Source organism: Salvelinus alpinus, chromosome 23 (genome assembly GCF_045679555.1).
Source record: "Salvelinus alpinus chromosome 23, SLU_Salpinus.1, whole genome shotgun sequence".
Taxonomy (NCBI): Eukaryota; Metazoa; Chordata; class Actinopteri; order Salmoniformes; family Salmonidae; genus Salvelinus; species Salvelinus alpinus.
Window position 1 is genome coordinate 24955512 of NC_092108.1, and position 23063 is coordinate 24978574.

General features: G+C 41.7%; 1 protein-coding gene across 4 annotated transcripts in view; it reads right to left on the reverse strand.

Annotated features, from left to right (window-relative positions):
- The window catches only part of LOC139550652 (phosphatase and actin regulator 1-like), an 87039-nt gene that overhangs the window by 34152 nt on the left and 29824 nt on the right, over positions 1-23063 (reverse strand). For all 4 annotated transcript variants that reach the window (XM_071361668.1, XM_071361667.1, XM_071361669.1 and 1 more), the window contains exon 2: positions 8442-8606. In XM_071361668.1, coding sequence (XP_071217769.1) covers positions 8442-8606 — 165 coding nt within the window. The remainder of the gene's footprint in view (positions 1-8441; positions 8607-23063) is intronic.

The following is a 23063-nucleotide window of genomic DNA, read 5'->3' on the forward strand; positions in this document are numbered from 1 at the left end:
GGCATGTCTAATGCACTTGTACATGTGGCGTGTCATTTCTATACTGAAACAGGATTAGCAAAATCCTCACACTTTACATTGGGGATGTTTTCTTCATTTGAAATTATACTAATACAAATAGGAAAAGCACTCGCATCTGAGAATGTACGTGTGGAAAAGAATTTGCTAATAACTAAAATGGCTGATACTGGAAAGATAAGTTGTAGGTTTTTCCATTCGACAATTGAGGCCAACTAGATATGACTCCTACTGTACATGCCGTCATGAAATGGATTGGTGCAAGCTCTCAAACTCTAGGCGGCATATTGGCTTCTCCCTACAGTTCACGTTTCTAAACATCAATATTCACTTGCGATACAGCTTTCGAAACACATGGCCCTTATCTTTCATCAGCAGTTTTGCAAAGAGCCACACAGCTATGGTGTCTCCATCCGACAAAACTACTTTGAGTTACACTTACACACAGGTGTTCGGAGCATGCTAGATAGCCAATAAGCACAGGTGGTCGCTTCTTGTCTTCCGTAAACAAATGCTCTAACATGGAAATATGGCAATGTGGGAACACTAACAAGGTGTGTATCAATTTAATTGTTTTTTGAAAATGATTTCTCACTGATATGAAAGTTAAGGTCCTTATGCTTCTATAACCATACCGCAAGTGATGCATGTTAATGTTCAGACCGAGCTACAGAAGACGCCATCGTCCAATGACTTGTGTAATGTAATGGAACAGAGTCATGATCAAGGGCTAGTGAAAGCCCTACCCTTGTAATGAAGGTAGTCTTAAGGATGACATGCACAGGACAGAGACCTTATCAAATATCACCATAATGAGGGTGTGCAGAAAGGAATATTAAGGTTAATTTAATTTAAAAACACAAGTTGCTTGAAATAGTTGCAATTTGTTTGCTTCATGTTATTATCCTGGTGTAATTTAATATGCAGTTCAACATTAACATAAGGTGAGCGCGCTAGGATTTTAAAAAATGAGTCTAGCTTTACTACATGTAAACAAATCACTAGGTAGATCTCGTAACATAGTACTATTGAGGCAATAATACATGCCTCAAAAGCTAGCGGTTCATTAAAACTACAGTATGTTTCTTAAATTGAAACTAAGTGGGCTATACACCTGGGTAAAATATAGTTGCATTTGAGGAAGCAGAACAAGAGCTAAGCGAGACCGATTAGTGAGGGAGAGCGAGGTTTAGAGTGGGATAATTACTGCTGCTAGCCAACTTTTGATAAACAAACAATGTGTCTGTCAGACTAGGGCAGGGCGATATGGCCAAAATATTATCACACTATTTAAATAAAAAAATAAATATGTTTTGATGGTATGCTTTTTAATAATAAAGTTCTAAATTTGCTAAATTTGCTTTCTTCAGGTTCTCACAGCACAAAGACTCATTAAGGTTCTCATTCTTACTGCAGCTGATCACTTTGATACTGTAGTTTATCCGCCATGAACTGGAGGTTGGCGAGGGTTTTGCAGAGGCATGTGTCCCTATCCTGGACTGTTGGCTTGACAACCAAAAAATACGTATTTTAAACAATTCATATTAGGACATTTTAATCTCTGAATATTCCCTCTTAAAATCCTGATAAAGGTTCTGAATTGTGCCATTCAAGAAGCGCTTCTGATTTTTTTCTTGTTCCTCGTTAGTGTGTCCTTTTCCCCCTAGTTGTTGCTCTGCTGTTGACATCACGTTCATGTAATCTAGTGATTTTCTCTTGTGGCTGTGCTAATGATGTTACACTGCTTGTTCCTGGAGTATTGAAGACTTGTTGGCCTGTTTTCATTTGCCCTTATTGCTTTTGCTGAAAATCCAAATTCTCTGTTTGCAGCTTTGACCAGGCCATACTTTCTCAGGATGTTGCCTCTGAGCATTTTTGATGCCACTTGTTTGTCCTTGGCATTGCGCATTTTTTGATACTTTTGCTTTAACTCTGCAATGATGGCATTTTGAAACAAAATCCTTCAAGTTCGGAGTTCCCTTCATTTTCTGTTTTGTCTTTGGGGAATCTTGTCTGTCCATTTTCTTCATCAATTGACAATACCTTTTTTTTGTATTTCTCAGTTTTCCGTTAAGCTTTATCAAGTTTGACACTTGTCATGCAAAGATCTGTTTTTGAGCGACCTCTTCCAACATTTGTCCTTCCAGCAAGTATTAGACTTCTCATTCCTGTTGCAGATGAGGAAGGGGTATCAGGGTGTGCATCAGGGCAGGTAAGTTAGGGGCAGGTATGATGGCCTCATGTTCTGGCTGCAAGTCATCTGGTAACTAAGGTGTTGTGTTGCCTGATAGGTAGGTCTCCATTCCAACTGTTCTTTATATAGTCTGTCTTCTATTCCGTTGGTTACATTTCCATTGCCGTCTCTTGCTTCTTTGTTCTCGCTTTGTAAGCGCAGAGATATCTATCACTTCTCCCTTTTTTCTTCCAGTATCTCTTGGTCTTTTTGCAGATGTTCCTGGTATCGTATAGGATCATTTTTTATTTTGTTTCTGTCGGTGACCTCTGTTTTTAGAAGATGCCACAAAACATCAAAGAAATACCACCTAAGTTTTCCAATTGTGCACACCTTGGAGCATTTGAGATTAAAGTAATTTAAAACATGATTAAATAAGCCTACATTAAAAAAATTAAAAAGTAATAACATGGATTTGTCATTTCCTCCACGTTCTGTCATTTCCATCACAGTTAAGTTGGATGGAAATGAGGCTTCTGCTGTTTTGAGAAAGAATACAAGCATGCTAAGCAGTCTGTCATTTAAGTGATTTCAATGGGTCTTTCTCCATTCTGATTGTTTTATACTGTTGAATGCAACTTCAACCCCCCAAAAAAGTCAATATAGCAGGTAAAGTAAAAACAAACCGGTCCTTGCATCAATACTGGTATACCGCCCAGCCCTATGTCAGACTATTGCTAGCTACATTTAGTTTAGTGATTGTTGGCTGTGGTGAGAAATTAATCTATATAGCTGGCTTAATAAAGTAAGCTGATCTTTCTCTACCTTCACATCACACAAGCTCTGTAGTTCTTTGCTGTGCTAGCCAAATGTAGCACCAACAGAATTTTTTTTGTGTGTGGATCTGGTAGCAACAATATGAATGAATATTTTTTAAATCACCAGTATACACCCACACCATTATGTTGTTGGGGTACACCCACACCATTCCAACACAGAAGCTGTTTTTGAACAGTTTTCCTTCCCAAAAAAGTAAATTTATAATTTCAGTAAGTAATTTCATAGAAATCTAAACACTAGACAGAACATATTGATATAAAGCTTAAAGTAACTATCAAAAAGGCTACATTATTTTATCCAGCAGAGACATTGTTACTCCGATTAGCATGACTTGAATTTATAAAATCAGAACAGACTAGCGTCACAATATTTCAGATGATTCCAAGCTGAACAGCTTGATTCCAAGCTGAGGTTAAATTGGGTCAGAGGGTGGTTGTGTGTCTGAAAATGCAGTAACGTGTTCTGTGATTACATTTCAATTTGATCAAAATGAAAAAGTAATTACCAAAAGATGACAACTGCTTGCGTCGCCATGATGGGATATATGCAGTTATGCAATGATTACACTGATTTGCAACACGCCTCAGCCAGCTAGGTCTTCAGGTTTGTCACAAACATGCAGTTCTAAAAAATGTGGACAAAGGATATCACTGTACACTTATGTTTTCTGTGAACACTGAACAGCTTCTAACTACAAAATGTTGTAAATCACCACTTGTTGCCCTGTTCCAGAATTATATTGAAAACAAATTCAACAGTAGGCTAGGCTACATTACGTTTCCACTAGTGTGAGTTGGTTCAGACCCAGAGCATGAACAAGTGACAATGTGAAGTCAGTTATTATTGCCACAGTCCATTCACAGTAAATCTTGGCAATCATGACCAAGCTAGCTACTCATGATCTGCACCAAGATGAGGGGATTATGAATTCATTGGAGAGACGCTTCTCAGAGCATATTAAATGAAACTGGCATCATTGAATACACTCCAACAGCATCGACTTGCAAGTGCTACGCTTAGCTTTAGAGAGAAATCCATTCTGCTGTGAATTGACCCAGATAGGAGACAGAGCGTTCCCTACAGTATCAAGCCCCGGGACGAAGTGAGGCTTTTAGCGAGGCAATTCACTCACCCGTTAGCCTCACAAAACCAAAGTAAAACTTTCATGCTGTCTTGTGTCACAGATGTTGTGGCTCTCACATCTGGAGTCTAGTTAAGGCAAGCATCGGTGTTTAAGATCTGGACATGGTTTGTACGCTAGTGATAACACTCCCGAGTGGCGCAGCGGTCTAAGGCATCTCATCTCAGTGCTAGAGGCGTCAATACAGACCCTAGTTCAATTCCAGGCTGTATCACAACCCACCGTGATTGGGAGTCCCATAGGGCGGCGCACAATTGGCCCAGCGTCATCCGGGTTTGGCTGGGGTAGGCCGTCATTGTAAATAAGAATTTGTTCTTCTGTGACTTGCCGAGTAAAAAAAAAAAAAAAGTGTATGGGTGGCATCTCTGGTGGCATTACTTTTAGTTGCCCTTTCTGAAGTGCCTTCAGGGCCAATTGTGCGCCGCCCTATGGGACTCACAATCACGGCGGGTTGTGATTGTCACATCTGTGACAAGACAGCATGAAAGTTTTACTTTGGTTTTGTGAAGTGCCTTCAGAAAGTATTTATACCCCTTGACTAATTCCACATTTTGTTGTTAGAGCCGGAATTCAAAATGGAATGGATTTTGTCTCACCAAATCTACACACCAGTGGAGGCTCCTCCAGGGAGAAAAGGGGAGGACCATCCTCAGTGAATTTCATAAAAATAGAAATAGTATAGTTATTTATCTAAAGGATATTCCACTAAATAAAAATAAATAAAATAAAATTTCACCAAATAATTGTTTAAAACACACTATTGCAATGAAAGTCTACAGTAGCCTCAACAGCACATTGTAGGGTAGTACCATGGTGTAGCCAGAGGACAACTAGTTTCCGTCCTCCTCTGGGTACATTGACTTCAATAAAAAAACCTAGGAGGGTCGTGGTTCTCACCCCCTTCCATAGACTTACACAGTAATTATGACAACTTCCAGAGGACATCCTCAAACCTATCAGAGCTCTTGCAGTATGAACTCACATGTCCACCCAATCAAAGGATCAGAGAATGAATCTAGTATTGAAATCAAAGCTACAGCTAGTTTAGAGAGACCGTAGTTGAACAAAACATTTGCCCATGATTCTTTTCAGAATTCTTCAAGCCCTGTCAAATTGGTCGTTGATCATTGCTAGACAAGCATTTTTTTTTTTAGGTCTTGCCATAGATTTAAGTACATTTAAGTCAAAACTAACTCGGCCACTTTGGAACATTCAGTCTTGGTAAGCAACTCCAATGTATATTGTTTAGGTTATTGTTTTGCTGAAAGGTGAATTCATCATCTCTGTGTCTAGTGGAAAGCAGACAACCACCATTCAGTTTTTTTTTTATCCTGAAAAACGCCAGTCCTTAACGATTGCAAGCAGACCCATTACATGATGCAGCCACCACTATGCTTGAAAATATGAGTGGTACTCAGTTACGTGTTGTATTGGATTTGCCCCGAACATAACACTTTGTATTCAGAACAAAAAGTTAATTGCTTTGCCACATTTTTTGCAGTATTACTTTAGTGCCTTTTTGCAAACAGGATGAATGTTTTGGAATATTTTTATTCTGTACAGGCTTCCTTCTGTCATTTAGGTTAGTATTGTGGATTAACTACCATGTTGTTGATCCATCCTCAGTTCTCCTATCGCAGCCATTAAACGCTAACTATTTTATAGTCACCTTTGGCCTCATGGTGAAATCTAATTTTATGTCACATACGTGTGACATACGTGCGTGTTTAGCAGATGTTATTGCAGGTGTAGCGAAATGCTTGTAAATCCCTGAGTAGGAAGGACGCCTGTATCTTTGTGACTGGCTGTATTGATACACCATCCAAAGTGTAATAACTTTTTTTTACCCATCTACCAATAGGTGCCCTTCTTTGCGAGGCATTGGAAAACCACTCTGGTCTTTGGTTGAATTGGTGTTTAAAATTCACTGCGTAACTGAGGGACCTTACAGATAATTGTATGTGTCGGGTACAGAAATGAGGTAGACATGAAGAAAATCATGTTAAAAACACTTACTGCACACAGAGTCCATTCAACTTGTGAAGCAAATTTTTACTCATGATTTATGTAGGATTGCCCTAACAAAAAAAGGGGTTAAATACTAATTGACTCAAGACAAATACAGCCTAAGGACCCCTGTACATCCTGAACATAAACCCAATCATGGTGTATAAAGCATTTTTAAATAAGGTCTACAGAACATGAAAAACAAAAGGATTCCAAAATCTGCATATTTGTACTGTATTTTCAGTGGCATTAAAAACAAAATCCATATTTTCAATAGGCTACATTAAGAACAACAAACCCAGGAGTGGCCAGATTAGTGCCCCACACTCCCATGGAATAAAGCTTGATCCATGAACCTCTAGTTTCAATAGCATTATGTTACCATAAGAACACTGTGGCCTGACTAACCGAAGGGACAGGAGGCAAGGCTTTGTAGGACTCTGAGCACTGTGGCTAGCCCACTCCTGGAGTTATGAGTATAGCCCCCCAGAGCTGGCCTTCATCTGCCTGACTAGAATACATAATCCACATTCTCCAATTACCTGGCTAGAACATCTGCATGCCCAGCAGCTTGTCTGCTTCTTGCCTGCAGTCACAGTCCCAATGATCATGATGAACATCATAAACAAGAACAACCACAAAAGAACAAACTTGGGGTAATAGCTGAACTATTCCAATAAGATCATTGATTTGAGGTTTTGCAAAACGTTTTGCTACGGTGTAACCTACTGAACACTTCCAACCATCCGTCAGTGACGGCCTTGAACAACTGACTGATGGAGTAAACCTGGTGCACTACTTCTGCTCAATCAATGGTCAGGGGGCAACCAAGGTCACTGCTGTAAGTCATGATGAGCTCAGCAGTCTCCATATAGCCTTCCCTGGTTCCAACTCCTCACAGAGCCATCCTAACATAAAATGCATTTGCAACAAAGAAACTATATGTATCCAAACAACCAACTACAATGTCCTCTGCAGTGTTTGGAACAATAATCGTCCTCAGTGTAGAAAGGGACTGAAGTGAAAAGCTCTTACAGAAGCCAGTCCAATGGGAAAAGCTAGTAGGTCACAATATGCCATTATGCTGCCATTAGTGTAAACAGTAGGAATAAGACTAAACAAAATAATACTACACAGAGAGAGTAGTCTTATCCATTGGGTTTTACTGTTGATTTAACACACACAAAAACTCCCTTTGTTAAATTCTGCTGCTCTGTTTCGCTCAGGAGAAAGGGAAGAGAAAAAAGGAAGAAAAAAATGGGCTCATATGCAGTCAACATTATGCATACAAATTATGTGTGAGAAAAAGATGGTGGCCAGCAGAAAGTGATGAGTCGTTGTAAAGTCAAGGTGTCAGCGTTCACTCATGTCAGTGTGGGATAGAAAGGCAAGGCTGAGGGCCCAAGGCTAGAGCACTGGAAGGAAAGTTGACAGTCACAGTTTAGCAGCCCTCAACCTTAAAGCTAGAATCCTTAATGGTGAAACTGCCATATCCGTTTGGAATATTACAACAAAGTTACTATATGTAAATACACAAAACATCAAAGTGCATATCGCATCACTGCCAAGCTCAATGAATTACTGACTGATCAATGATCAACTGCATTCATAGGACATTTGACCACTAACAAAATCACCATCAAATCCAGTTCTACCCAGCATAGCTTCAGGGAAGAAAACTCTTGGGAACAGAGAAGGATAACAAAGCCATCACCAGAGCCTGGAGGAGCAGGAACCCAAATATAGACAGGAGTTCAGCTCTGTACCTGACTGACCCAATATAAATTCAAAGTGAGGGAGCTGATTCAGAACACATCTTTCCAATCTTTTCATGTGCAGTGGATCGTCAGGCGAGGGCAGTAGATTCAGGGGAAGAGGTCAGATTGTTAGGGGAAGAGGTCAGATTGTCAGGAGAATACACACCATGGCTAGTAGTAAATAAATGCTGTAGAAAACCAGGGACATGTGCAGTATAATGAAGAATGTGTGCCCTTCACATGCCCCTGACTGTTAGACCTCTGGATTGGCAAGCGCGGAACAAGAAAATATATTTTCCTGATGCATTTAGAAAAACAATAGCAGCAAATCATTTCAGAGCAGCACGTTGCTCAATCTTTACTGCATGATTAAATATTCAGACATTTTTAGATAGAGGATATAGGATTAAAGACTGGAGATATACCTAGGAGGCTGTAAATAAGGGAGCGGTACTTTGAGGGACAGCAGGCGGTGTGTGTTTTGTTGCGTTTGTGTGTCCCTTACCGGTAGAGGTCTTCTTGAACTTCTCACTCTTCTTCTTCCTCCACTTCCAGGGCTTCAAGAGACGGCCCAGAGTGGCAAACTTGCTCCGGCGGCGGATGGGCGGGGTGTGTGTGCCAGAGACCAGGGACTCGGAACGCATTGCGGCCCGCCTTTCAACCTCCTCTGCTATAGGGGCACAGAATGGAAAGAGTGGCTGGTTAGTTAGCATTCTGCTATATTCAGGGACCACAGATGGAAAGAGTGGCTGGTTAGTTAGCATTCTGCTATATTCAGGGACCACAGATGGAAAGAGTGGCTGGTTAGTTAGCATTCTGCTATATTCAGGGACCACAGATGGAAAGAGTGGCTGGTTAGTTAGCATTCTGCTATATTCAGGGACCACAGATGGAAAGAGTGGCTGGTTAGTTAGCATTCTGCTATATTCAGGGACCACAGATGGAAAGAGTGGCTGGTTAATTAGCATTCTGCTATATTCAGGGACCACAGATGGAAATAGATAGCTAAAGCCGTTGTCATATTTGTTGTGCGTGGTCTCACAAACAAATCAAAGAAATGACATTTCAACAGCAGTAAAACCACTGAAGCGTCTCTGATAAGACTCCAGTGTAGGAATAAATATATGCCAACTGGCCTTCCTCAATGATGTGATCTGGCATGGGTAAATAGACCTGTGTGTTAGCATGATATATTCAAAATCTGAATAGCAGGAAGCTGCGGATTAGTTTGTGCTACCTTGCCAAGAAACAGACCTGCAATATCAGGCCAGGGAGAAATAGTCCTGTTTACAAGCTCCTTATAGTCACTAGAGCTTTTCTCTTCATTTGATGTTGTTTTCAATACCATCAAGAGGAGTATTTGAAGACAATGTTCAAGCTAATTGCATCCATATTAAAAACGACTCATTCAGACTTGTCCGGATGAAACAGTGTTGTAGGCCTAGGCTACTGTAATCCACATAAGTATCAACTCTACATTGAACAGGATTAAAATGTGCTTAAACATTTGAGAAAGTTTAAACCTATTTGTTAGCTTATTCCCATGAGATAATGTGTTACACTTAGCTACTATGCTAACATGACCAGCAAGATTATTTCCTGTAACAAATTCCAGATCAACCAATCAAAGATCTTAAAGTATAACAATATTCACAGGCCTTCCCCATTTCAAACTAGTACATCATCAATAGCAGAGAAACAAATAAAGAACATGCAGGAAAAAAGGGCTATACACGCACATGTCCACTCTGAGAAGTAGAACTAACATGACAAACGCCAAATTGGCCAAGAGAATCAGTCTCAAAATCCTTCAATGATTTAAAAACACCAAAATCGGGACAAGTTCTTTCAGTTATAACTATTTTGTCAGGCATTCCAAGCCGATGGCACAGAGTACATAAAAGCCCTTTTACCAAATTCCGTTCGGACATTTGGAACAGTTAGCAGGATAAAGTCCTGCGAACGAAGCACGTACCAACCACATTTCTGAAGAATAAAAATGCCCAAATAAAAGATGGTAGTGAACCCAAAATGGCTTTGTAAATAAAAGTATACAAGTGACTAAAGGCCAGCCAACCCTGGTATATAATGTAGTGGTGCGTAAGCGTTTTGCAGTTTTAAATAAATCTCAATGCTCCATGGTAAAGAGTGTTAATTTATCACAAACACTGAGCAGAAGTATTCATAAAATATCACCATAGTCTCGTGTAGGCATAAATGTAGCCGATACTAGCTTCCTTTTGGCTTCAAAAGAAAAACAGGCCTTATTCCTAAAATAAAATCCTAACCTCAGCTTCAATTTATGAATATGCAATTACATTTTTTTTTTTTTTTTTAAAGGCAGTCAATTACAAGTCCAAGAAATGTATATATATATATATATATATATATATATATATATGAGGTTACAGCCTCAATCTCATTGCCCTGAGAGGTAGTAAAAGGTGAAAGATTGAGGTTTATTTCTTGCTTTAGAAAACACAATTTCTTTAGTCAGCATTGAGGATGGGCTTCAATTGATACAAGGTATGTTGAACAGTATAAAAAGCAGTTTGCAAGTTCTGTAAAGCTTTTGTGAGAGACGAGGCAAAACAATAAATAACAGTATCAGCATAAGTGAAGTTGCACGTCTAAATTATTTATAATAGTGAATAAGAGGTGACCAAGTACAGAGCCCTGGGGCACACCATTACAGAAAGACAATTTAACAGACATGAGCCCATCAAATTGAGTTCTATCAGATAGTAAACCATGATCAGAAAGACCTACGCTCGATAATCTCTGCCTCAGTATAGCATGATCAACAGTATTTGTCACATACACGTTTAGCAGATGTTATTGCGAGTGAAGTGAAATGCTTATGCTTCTAGATCCGACAGTGCAGCAGTATCTAAAATTAACAATTCCACAACAAAATCTAATACACACAATCTAGTAAAGGAATAATATATAAGTATAAAATATATGGATGAGCAGTGAGCGGCTAAGATGCAATAGATAGGATACAGTATATACATATGAGATGAGTAATGCGAGATATGTAAACATTATTAAAGTGGCATTACTAAAGTGACTAGTGTTCCATTTATTAAAGTGGCCAATGATATCAAGTCTGTAGGTAGGCAGCTGCCTCTGTGCTAGTAGTGGCTGTTTAACAATCTGATGACCTTGAGATTAAAAACCGCGTCTATCTCTGTCCCAGCTTTGATGCACCTGTACTGACCTCACCTTCTGGATGAAAGCCAGGTGAACAGGCAGTGGCTTGGGTGGTTATTGTCCTTGATTATCTTTTTTGCCTTCCTGTGACATCAGGTGTTGTTAGTCTTCTGGAGGGCAGGTAGTTTGCCCTCAGTGATGCGTTGCGCAGAACGCACCACTCTCTGGAGAGCCCTGCGGTTGTGGGCAGTGCAGTTGCCGTACCAGGCGGTGATACAGCCCGAAAGGATGCTCTCAATTGTGCACTTGTAAAAGTTAGTGTTGGTTTTTGGTGACAAGCCACATTTTTTCAGCCTCTTGAGGTTGAAGAGGCACTGTTGCGCCTTCTTCACCACACTGTGTGCGTGGACCATATCAGTTCGTTGGTGATATGTACACTGAGGAACTTAACTTTCCACCTTCACTGCTGTCCCTATGATGTGGATATGGGGGTGCTCCCTTTACTGTTTCCTGAAGTAAACGATCGCTTTTGTTTTGCTGACATTGAGTGAGGTTATTTTCCTGACACCACACGCCGAGGGCCCTCACCTCCTCCCTCTAGGCTGTCTCATCGTTGTTGATAATCAAGCCTTCCACTGTAGTGTCGTCTGCAAACTTGATGATTTGAGTTGGAGGCGTGCATGGCCACGCAGTCATGGGTGAACAAGGAGTACAGGAGGGGGCTGAGAACGCACCCTTGTGGGGCCCCAGTGTTGAGGATCAGCGGAGTGGAGATGTTTCCTACTGTCACCACCTGGGGGCGGCACGTCAGGAAATCCAGGACCCAGTTGCACAGGGCGGGGTCGAGACCCAGGGTCTCAAGCTTAATGATGAGCTTGGAGGGTAGTATGGTGTTGAATGCTGAGCTGTAGTCAATGAACAGCATTCTTACATTAGATATTCCTCTTGTCCAGATGGGATTGTGCAGTGTGATGGCGATTGCATTGTCTGTGGATCTATTGGGGCGGTAAGCAAATTGAAGTGGGTCTAGGGTGACCGGTAAGGTAGAGGTGATACGATCCTTGACTAGTCTCTCAAAGCACTTCATGATGACAGTGCGTGCTGACACTGACACCGAGTACTACGGAGCGATAGTCATTTAGTCCAGTTACCTTAGCTTTCTTGGGAACAGGAACAATGGTAGCCATCTTGAAGCATGTGGGGACAGCAGACTGGGATAGGGATTGTTTGAATATGTCCGTAAACACCTTGCCAGCTGGTCTGGGCATGCTCTGAGGTTGCGGCTAGGGATGCCGTTTGGGCCGGCATCCTTGCGAAGCTTAACACGTTTAAATGTTTTACTCATTTCGGCCATTGAGAAGGAGAGCCCACATGCTTTGGTAGCGGGCCGCGTCGGTGGCAGTATTGTCCTCAAAGTGCAAAGAAGTTTTTTAAATGTGTCTGGAAGCAAGACGTCGATGTCTGTGACGGGGTTAGTTTTCTTTTTGTAATCAATGATTGTCTGTAGACCCTGCCAACATACGCCTCGTGTTTGAGCCATTGAATTGCAACTCCACTTTGCTGCTATACTGAAGCTTTGCTTATTTGATTGCCTTACGGAGGGAATAACTACAATGTTTGTATTCGGCCACTTTTCCAGTTGCCTTGCCAGGATTAAAATACGGGGGTAGGTGCTTTCAGTTTTGCGAATGCTGCCATCAGTCCACGGTTTCTGGTTAGGGAAGGTTTTAATAGTCACAGTGGGTACAACATCTCCTATACACTTCCTTATAAACTCGCTCACCGAGTCAGCGTATACGTCAATGTTATTGTCTGAGGCTACCCGGAACATATCCCAGTCCACGTGATCGAAGCAATCTTGAAGCGTGGAATCCGATTGGTCAGACCAGCGTTGGATAGACCTAAGCACGGGCGCTTCCTGTTTTAGTTTCTGCCTATAGGAGGGAAACAACAAGATGGAGTCATGGTCGGATTTACCAAAAGGAGGGCTGGCCTTGTATGCGTCGCAGAAGTTATAGTAGCAGTGGTCGAGCGTGTTACTCGCTCGTGTACTGCAATCGATATGCTGATAGAATTTAGGTAGCCTTGTTCTCAAATTAGCTTTGTTAAAATCCCCAGCTACAATAAATGCCGCCTCAGGATATATGGTTTCCAGTTTGCATAAAGGCCAGTGAAGTTCCTTGATGGCCGTCTTGGTATCCGCTTGCGAGGGGATATTGAAGGCTGTGATGATAACGGAGGACAATTCTCTTGGGAAATGATTGTGAGGAATTCTAGGTCAGGTGAACAAAAGGACTTGAGTTATTGTATGTTGTTACAATTACACCATGAGTCGTTAATCATGAGACATACACCCCCGCCCTTCTTCTTACTGGAGAGATGTTTATTCCTGTCGGCGCGATGCCCTGAAAATCCTGTTGGCTGTACGGACTCCAACAGCATGTCCGCAGCTAGCCATGTTTCAGTGGAACTGAGCATGTTACAATCCCGGATATCTCTTTGGAAAGCAACTCTTGCCCCGATTTCGGCGACTTTGTTAACTTGGGACTGGACGAGTAATATACTCGGAAGCGGTGGGTGGTGTGCGCGCAGCCGAAGCCTCACTAGAAGACCGCCCCGGCACCCTCTCCGGCAGCGTTGTTTCGGGTCGGCCTCTGGAATCAGTTCAAATGCCATGGGAGGTGCAAAGGATCCGCTTTGGGAAAGTTGTATTCCTGGGCGTAGTGCTGGTAAGTTGACGACTCTGATATCCAATAGTACTTCCCGGCTGCATGTAAATACACTTAAGGTTTTCTGGGCTAACAATGTAAGAAATACATTTTAAAAATACTGCAAAATTCCTGAGGACTAGAAGCGAAGCTGCCATCTCTATCAGTGCCACCTTGTGTGTGTGTAAAAAGTAGAGGTCGACCGATTATGATTTTAACGCCGATACAGATTATTGGGGGACCAAAAAAGCCGATACCGATTAAAATCGGCCGATTTTTTTATTTATTTATTTATTTGTAATAATGACAATTACAACAATACTGAATGAACACTTATTTTAATATAATACATCAATAAAATCAATTTAGCCTCAAATAAATAATGAAACATGTTCAATTTGGTTTAAATAATGCAAAAACAAAAGTGTTGGAGAAGAAAGTAAAAGTGCAATATGTCAATATGTGCCATGTAAGAAAGCTAACATTTAAGTTCCTTGCTCAGAACATGAGAACATATGAAAGCTGGTGGTTCCTTTTAACATGAGTCTTCAATATTCCCAGGTAAGAGGTTTTAGGTTGTAGTTATTAATGGAATTATAGGACTATTTCTCTCTATACGATTTGTATTGCATATACCTTTGACTATTGGATGTTCTTATAGGCACTTTAGTATTGCCAGTGAAAGGTATAGCTTCCATCCCTCTCCTCGCCGCTACCTGGGCTTGAACCAGGAACACATCGACAACAGCCACCCTCGAAGCAGCATTACCCATGCAGAGCAAGGGGAACAACTACTCCAAGTCTCAGAGCGAGTGACGTTTGAAATGCAATTAGCGCGCACCCCGCTAACTAGCTAGCCATTTCATATCGGTTACACCAGCCTAATCTCGGGAGTTGATAGGCTTGAATTCATAAACAGCAGAGCTGCTGGCAAAACGCACAAAAGTGCTGTTTGAATGAATGCTTACGAGCCTGCTGGTGCCCACCATCGCTCAGGTCAGACTGCTCTATCAAATCATAGACTTAATTATAACATAATAACACACACTACACACTGTGTATTGATTTTAAGAAAGCCATTGATGTTTATGGTTAGGTACACGTTGGAGCAACGACAGTCCTTTTTCGTGAATGCGTACTGCATCGATTATATGCAACGCAGGACACGCTGGATAAACTAGTAATATCATCAACCATGATTATGATTGATTGTTTTTTATAAGATAAGTTTAATGCTAGCTAGCAACTTACCGTGGCTTCTTACTGCATTTGCGTAACAGGCGGGCTCCTCGTGAGGCAGGTGGTTAGAGCGTTGGACTAGTTAACCGTAAGGTTGCAAGATTGAATCCCTGAGCTGACAAGGTAAAAATCTGTCGTTCTGCCCCAGAACAAGGCAGTTAACCCACCGTTCTTAGGCCGTCATTGAAAATAAGAATGTGTTCTTAACTGACTTGCCTAGTTAAATAAAGGTGTAAAAAAATATATATATATTAAATAAAAATCGGCAAAATAGGCGTCCAAAATTACCGATTTCCAATTGTTATGAAAATTTTAAAAATCAGCCCTATTTAAAATCAGCCATTCCGATTAATCGGTCGACCTCTAGTAAAAAGCCTTACTTTCTCACTGAGACAGTGCTGTTTTTTTGTCAAGGGCTTTAGTGATATCATTTAAAACCTTCATGGCTGCTGTAATTGTGCTAAACTTCTTCCTGAAGCCTGATTGGTACATTGCTCAAATAGAGTTACTGTAGTATATAAAAACTATTTTAGCTGTTCACTAACAAGGGTTTCAAGTATTTTTGCCAGGGGTGACAGCTTTGAGATTGGCCTATAATTATTTAAAAGGAGTTGGATAACCCACTTGTAAAAGTGGTAAGACAAATGCTGATTTCCAGATCCTTGGCATTTCATTACATTCCAGGGTTAGATTGAACAGATATAAGTGGTTCAGCTGTGAAATCAGCTGCCACTTAAAAATTAAAATCAGGGGTCAAGAATCAGGACCTGCAGGCTCTCTCTGATCTAAGGATTTCACAGCTTTATGTACCTTTTGCACTGAGAATGGCAAGAAGTTTGAACAGCTCTCACCAGTTCATCCACAGGGTTGTACAGAGAGTACACTGAATCAAACAGCCTACCTGATGATACAAAAAGTGCTCATTGAAAAAATTCAGCATTTCAGTTGTCATATACAGCAACAGAGTCCTTCAATACACATGATGGTAATTCATTAACATTACTTTGACCAGACAGACTTAATAGCCTTCCAAAACATTCAGGCTATCAGTGATAACAGACATAACATAGTCAGATTTGGCCTTCCTGAGAAGAGATTAACACTTGTTTCATATCTACCTAAAAAGAAGCCAATCAGCATCAGAACATGATTTCCTTGCCTTAGCCCAGGCTAGATTTATATTTACGCATACTACAAAACAGCTCAGAAGAAAACTATTGATTATCTCGCCCTTTATCTCACAACCTGTGGAATGGGGCATGTTTGTTTACTATTTGGAAAAAAACATGAAAGAATTTCCTGGCAGTTTCCACATCAGGAATAAGCACAATTCTTGCTCCAGTCAATTTTTAAAAATCATGAAGAAAGCCTGCTCATTAAAACTCTTATCTTACGAAATAAGCATGGGTTTGTTTTAGGAAGCTTAGTATTTTCAACAGCAACAGCACACATGGTCACTTAAATCATTACAGAAAACACCAACCGCAGAATATTTACGTGGAACGTTTGTCAATATCAAATCAGGGTAGATTTCTCTGGACATTTGGGCAGGTGGGCGAGTTAATCAACTGGGTAAGATTCATAGAATTACAATACATTTTAAAATACATCAGACACCGGCTTTAACAAACACCAGTTGATATCACCAATCAAGATCATTTCACTGTAAAGAGGTTTAGACATAAGGTGCATCAGAGAAGAAATTGCATCACAGAGAGCAGAGGGGGGGGGGGTCTATAACAGCCAATCTCAGTTGTAGAGAGACCCTTTGAAACCTCAAGATTCAAAGCAAGAAATTCCAACTGTTTACAAATAGTTTCAAATAGCCACACTTACAAGTAATTTAGTCTTTACATATAGCCACACCCACCTTAACTCCATCAGTGCGATATACATTGTAACCATTTATACAACAAAAGAAGAATAACTAGGCACCTCTTTAACCTTGCACTGCTTCTCTGTAAGAGACCTACTGCAAGTGAGTTTCCAGACAATACAGTCATTTAAAACCAGACTTAGTAACAAGTTCGTACTGTTCACATCATGACACAAATACATAGGCACTTGGATGAGTGGACCGAGTGAAAAAGAGCGAGTTCCTGCAGACAATGTCTATTGGAGGGGAAAGCACATTGTTGCTGGGTGAGTACATCTGACAATGTTCATTTTCTCCAGAGTTCAGTAAAGTCAATGCGCAAAGAAATACCATAAATGATCTCTTTCTCTGAGAGATGTAAGAGAGAGAGGCCAAGGAAAGGTAAGGGTAGAGAGGGACTGACTATGTATGTATGTATGCTGACCACACCACTTGCGTGCGCATGTTGATTTTGTCCACCCACAGATCCGCTCTGGACACGCAGGTTGAAATATCAAAACGAACTCTGAACCAACTATATTAATTTGGGAACATTAAAAAAGCATTAAACATTTATGGCAATTTAGCTAGCTAGCTTGCTGTTGCTAGCTAATTTGTCCTGGGATAGAAACATTGGGTTGTTATTTTACCTGAAATACAAAAGGGCCTCTACTCCAACAATTCATCCACAGATAAAAGGGTAAACCGAGTCCTTCAGGTTTCTTCTTTGGATGTTATGGCAGTTGGCAACCAACTTTAAGATGCATTACCACCACCAACTGGACTGGAGTGTGGCCCTCAGTTCATCTTTCAAATCACCCATGTGGGTATATGCTCCTAAAAACCAATGAGGAGATGGGAGACGTGGGACTTGCAGTGCGTCAAACAGAACCAAGTCCTATTTTAGCGCATGGAATGCAGACGCTCTTTGATGTGTGCGAGCAGTGTGGGTGCGATGATTGAATAAGATGTACATGTAGATGTATTTTTCAGCACACGTGACGCGGGCGGTGTGGTCAGCATGTGGTCTCTATGGGTGTGTGCGTGTGTGAATAGATTGGGGGTGGGGTCGATTTGAGAGAACAGGTTGGGGATTATTGAGCTGCCGCTGACAGCCAGGTGGAGAGCGAAAAGGAGCAGCTTGAAAGAGAGACACTCCGCAGAGGGAAAGCAGAGGATAGAACCCAGGCCTGCCAGAGAGGGGGTTACTTTGGTAAACGACAAGTAGGGAAGTGCAAACAGTGATTAAAAAAAAATTGTTGAGGGGGACCCGCGATCTTTACAACAGCAGAACTAAATTTGCACTACACCACAAGGAAAGTGTAGATTTGCTCCACCATAAATGAATAGGTTATTAGTAGGTTAAAAACTACTAGGCACAGACAAACGACTTGACATGCTGCCATGGGGCGGAGAGAACATTTAGAAATTGTATAACTATACTGAACAAAAATATAAATGCAACATGTAAAGTCCTGGTCCCACGTTTCATGAGCTGAAATAAAAATTTAAGGGCCCAGAATCTTTTCCATATGCACTAAAAGCTTATTTTTCTCAAATTGTGAACAAATTTGTTTACATCCCTGTTAGTGAGAATTTCTCCTTTGCCAAGATAATCCATCCACCTGACAGGTGTAGTATATCAAGAAGCGGATTAAACAGCATGATCATTACACAGGTGAACCTTGTGCTGGGGATAATAAAAGGCCTCTAAAATGTGCAGTTTTAACACAATGCCACAGATGTCTTCAGTTGAGGGAGTGTGCAATTGGCATGCTGACTGCAGGAATGTCCACCAGAGCTGTTGCCAGAAAATGTCATGTTAATTTCTCTACCATAAGCCGCCTCCAACGTTTTAGATAATTTGGCAGTACGTCCAACCGGCCTCATAACCGTAGACCACGTGTAACCACGCCAGCCCTGGATCTCCACATCCGGCTTCTTCACCTGCGGGATCGTCTGAGACCAGTCACCCGGACGGCTGATGAAACTGAGGAGTTTTTCAATCTGTAATAAAGCCTGGACTTAGCTCCCCAGTGGCTGGGCCTTTGCCCTCCCAGGCCCACCTATGGCTGTGCCACTGCCCAGTAATGTGAAATCTATAGAAAGGGAGATACCTAGTTAGTTGTAAACTGAATGCATTTAACTGAAATGTGTCTTCCACATTTAACCCAACCCCTCTGAATCAGAGAGGTGCTGGGGGCTGCCATAATCGACATCCACGTCGTCGGCGCCCAGGTAACAGTGGGTTAACTGCCTTGCTCAGGGGCAAAACAACAGATTTTTACCTTGTCAGCTCAGGGATTTGATCCAGCAACCTTTTGGTTACTGGCCCAATGCTCTAACCACTAGATTAGGGCCCAATGAATTAATTTCAATTGACGGACTTCCTTATATGAACTAACTCAGTCAAATCTTTGAAATTGTTGCATTAATAGTTTTGTTCACTATAATTTCATGCACTTTCAAGACTCATTTTGCCATGGGGTGGAGAGAAATGACCCGTTTTTAATATGATATCTGATGATCAATGGGGGCCTCCCGGTCAGTAATTCGACCATGATTACTACAAGTTCAGATCACCCCCAAAAAACTAAATGTTTTAAATTGCACCTTGTGTATTCAACTAGTAACAGTAAGTTGAGACACCAACAGTTGCTAAAAAGTATTATGATGCGGGGGAATTGGGGATACCAATTGGGGATACCAAAGTCAGATGAGCGTGGCAGAAAGAGTTGGTGATTTTTTTAAATTGCCTACAGCATAAATAAACTCATTGTGAATAAATCAAAGTCTATCAAAACGGCAGATAAAAAAAAAAAAAAAAAGTAGAAGACAATGATCATGTGACCACTAAAGAAGTGGGCCATGTTCTCCCCTGCCTCTCAATCTGACGGTTTAAAAAAAGATGAAGCAATGCAGTCTTTCAAGAAGCATGCTGAATCCAAGTCAACACAACAGGGGGGTAAGGTTGTCTAAACAGATCCCAGTCTACTGTTGTAGCCTACTGTACGCTACAATATACACAACTCTGTTGGTAAATGGCTGACCCTGGCCGTGACCCCACTCTCGGAGGATGTCTCGGGGAGTTCGGAAATGTTTTTTGCATATCTCATTCACACATGCGTATAATACACACTTGTAGATGTGTGAAATAGGAAATAAGCACCCACCAAATGATCACACACACAGGCTACAGAAGCAGTAATTAAGCCCATAAACAACCAACCTACAGTCTGGCCTATAACAGTTCCATAGTGATAATTATATTATATACTGCCCTGATGAGAGCCATGCAATCTGCCACTTCAGTTATCACTAGGCTACTTTCTGTAAAAGTGATAACTGGTTGCTACATGGGGCTGTATTTCAGATGTATGAGATGACCTCTAGCTCGGGGACAGGAGACAGTGCGTCAGTCACTACAGTGTCACACCACCACAGCGTTCATAATTCAAATGACATCACTGCAGGAGCTCCACTGGGGTTAAGGTTATATGGTATAGCACAGTGTTTCCAAAACTAGGTCCTGGAGACCTTGAGGGATGCACAATTTGTTTTTTTCCCTAGCACTACACAGCGGATTCAAATTATCAAAGACTAATGAGTTGAATATTTAAGTCAGCTGTGTAGCGCTAGGGCAAAAAACAAAACGTGCACCCTTTCGGGGTGACCAGGACTGAGTTTAGGAAACACTGCTCCAGCAAGATTCATTCAGAACCAAGGCGGACATGAATGCAGTGAAACCAGTAACACAGACCATTACTCAAATGCACGGCCTGACGCCTCATAGCCACTATCCTGCCACAGCTCTGTCTAGAAATAGATCAAATTCAATGCTAATTGAATCCAGGTGATGTTTCAAATGAAGTTCAAAAAGAAAAACAGAATTCACTAACCATTGTCAACTCTGCATTTGAGACAACAGCCAGCCGCACACTTCCTAGTCTTGTAGACATGGATGCAAATTGAAAGTGACAGTTTATTTTTCATCCGTGTTTGCTGAAAGCTCCCATAGCTGCCCGTTAACGTGCCAAACATCCTCGAGACATCCTTCAGAACTCATCATATTGCGTGAGCAGCAGCCAAATGAATAAAAAGTACTTTGCAGCAAAGTCAAAGTTACACTCTTCTTCCAACTCAACAAAAACTCTCAAGAGAAAGCTACAAAGACTGTGTCAGAATAAGATAAAAGGGCTTTAGACTGTAGGCTACTACATCACTAGTGTTTCTTTACCAGCATGTATTCCCTGATAAACACATTTCTTTACCAGCATGTATTCCCTGATAAACACTATACTCCTCTGGCCAGTTACCCAGAACCCAGAGTGCCAGATTTAGCCTAGTCCTTGAACGAATATTAATCTGGGTACTGGAAACTGGACCCTCATGTTTTTTTACATCATAATCATATTGGCTTCATGCAGGGTTAGGGTGGGGTGGGGTAGAGTGGAACAGCACAGCAGGGGACTGAGAATGACCACTTCAGGTGCTACTCAGTAGGAAGAGAGGATTTTGGGTAGTGGAGTCAGGCATTTGGGGGGGAGCAGGCTCTTGGCCAATTCTACACCACACCAGGAACCTGCTCCAAAAATACCTGTCAAACACACTACACAAATATAATTTCTCTAAGTCTACAATGCCATGTAGCTATTCTACTGTAGCTGCTGCTACATCGTTTCATACCGCTCTTTGCCAGAAATAATACATTGTAGCTGCCTGTTTTTCATGATGCATTTGTTTGACCCACTACACATAGTTTTGCACTATGGGATGTTGTTACAAATTGTTGCATTTTGAAATGTGTCCCTAATGCAACAGAATGAGTTAAGTGAGTAAGTAGTTTAAGCACGTTAACCCTCGCAAGGCTGCCGACCTAGACGGCATTCCAAGCCACATCCTCAGAGCATGCACAGACCAGCTGGCTGGAGTATTTACAGGCATATTCAATCTCGCCATATCCCGGTCTGGTGGACATCTTGAAGCAAGTGGGGACAACATTGTTCCTGTCCCCAAGAAAGTGAAGGTAACTGAACTAAATGACCATTGTCCCGTAGCATTCACTTTTGTCATCATAAAGTGCTTTGAGAGGCTAGTTTAGGACCATGTTACCTCCACCTAACCCGCCACAATTTGTATATCGCCCCAACAGATCCACGGACGACGCAATCGCCATTGCACTGCCCTATCCCACCCGGACAAGAAAAATACCTATGTAAGAATGCTGTTCATCGACTACAGCGCAGCCTTCAACACCATAGTGCCCTCTAAGCTCAGTGACCAAGGTCTGAACCCCTCCCTGCGCAACTGGGTCCTGGACTTCCTGATGGGCCAACCACAGGTGGTGAAGGTAGGCAACAACACCTCCGCCATGCTGATCCTCATCACCAGGGCCACACGGCCTGCCCTCCAGGTCATCTACAGTACCCGGTGTCACAGGAAGGCCAAGAAAATCATCAAATACCTCAGCCACCCGAGCCACGGCCTGTTCACCCCGCTACCATCTAGAAGGCTGAGACAGTACAGGTGCATCAAAGCTGGGACCAAGAGATTGAGAAACAGCTTCCATCTTCAGGCCATCAGACCCTTAGAGTCACGACTAGCACAGTACCCTGCCCTGAACCTTAGTCACTGTTCCCAGCTGGCTACTACTCACTACTCTGCCCTGCACCTTAGAGACTGCTGCCCAATGTACATAGTCATTGAACACTTCACTTTAATTAATGTTTACAAGCCGTTTCACCCTCTTCGTGTATTCTAGTCATGGCTCATATATATATATATATATATAGAAGGCATTAATGCACTGTTGCAGTGAAATGGTTGTTTGTAGCTCCATCTGCGATAACAGCTTCAAATCCGTTAACGCCACCAATAAACTTTGATGTACTAATGACGGCAGTGTAAATAATATGGTAAAGAAGGTAGCCTACAGAGCATAGCCTCCTCGATTACACAGAGCAATGCAGTCAAGCCTCAACTGGAATTGTTGCGCGCCTGTGATTGATGTTACCAGGATTAAATACGTCAAGACATTTTCACCTCATATCTCTAGGATATATATTTGCGGAATGGACAAACAAGAACGCATGTGCCCTCCCCTCCCTATTGAGCGTGCTCAATGAAACCAGCGTTTGTTTGATGGCCAGCAGAGATGAAGCGAGACTAT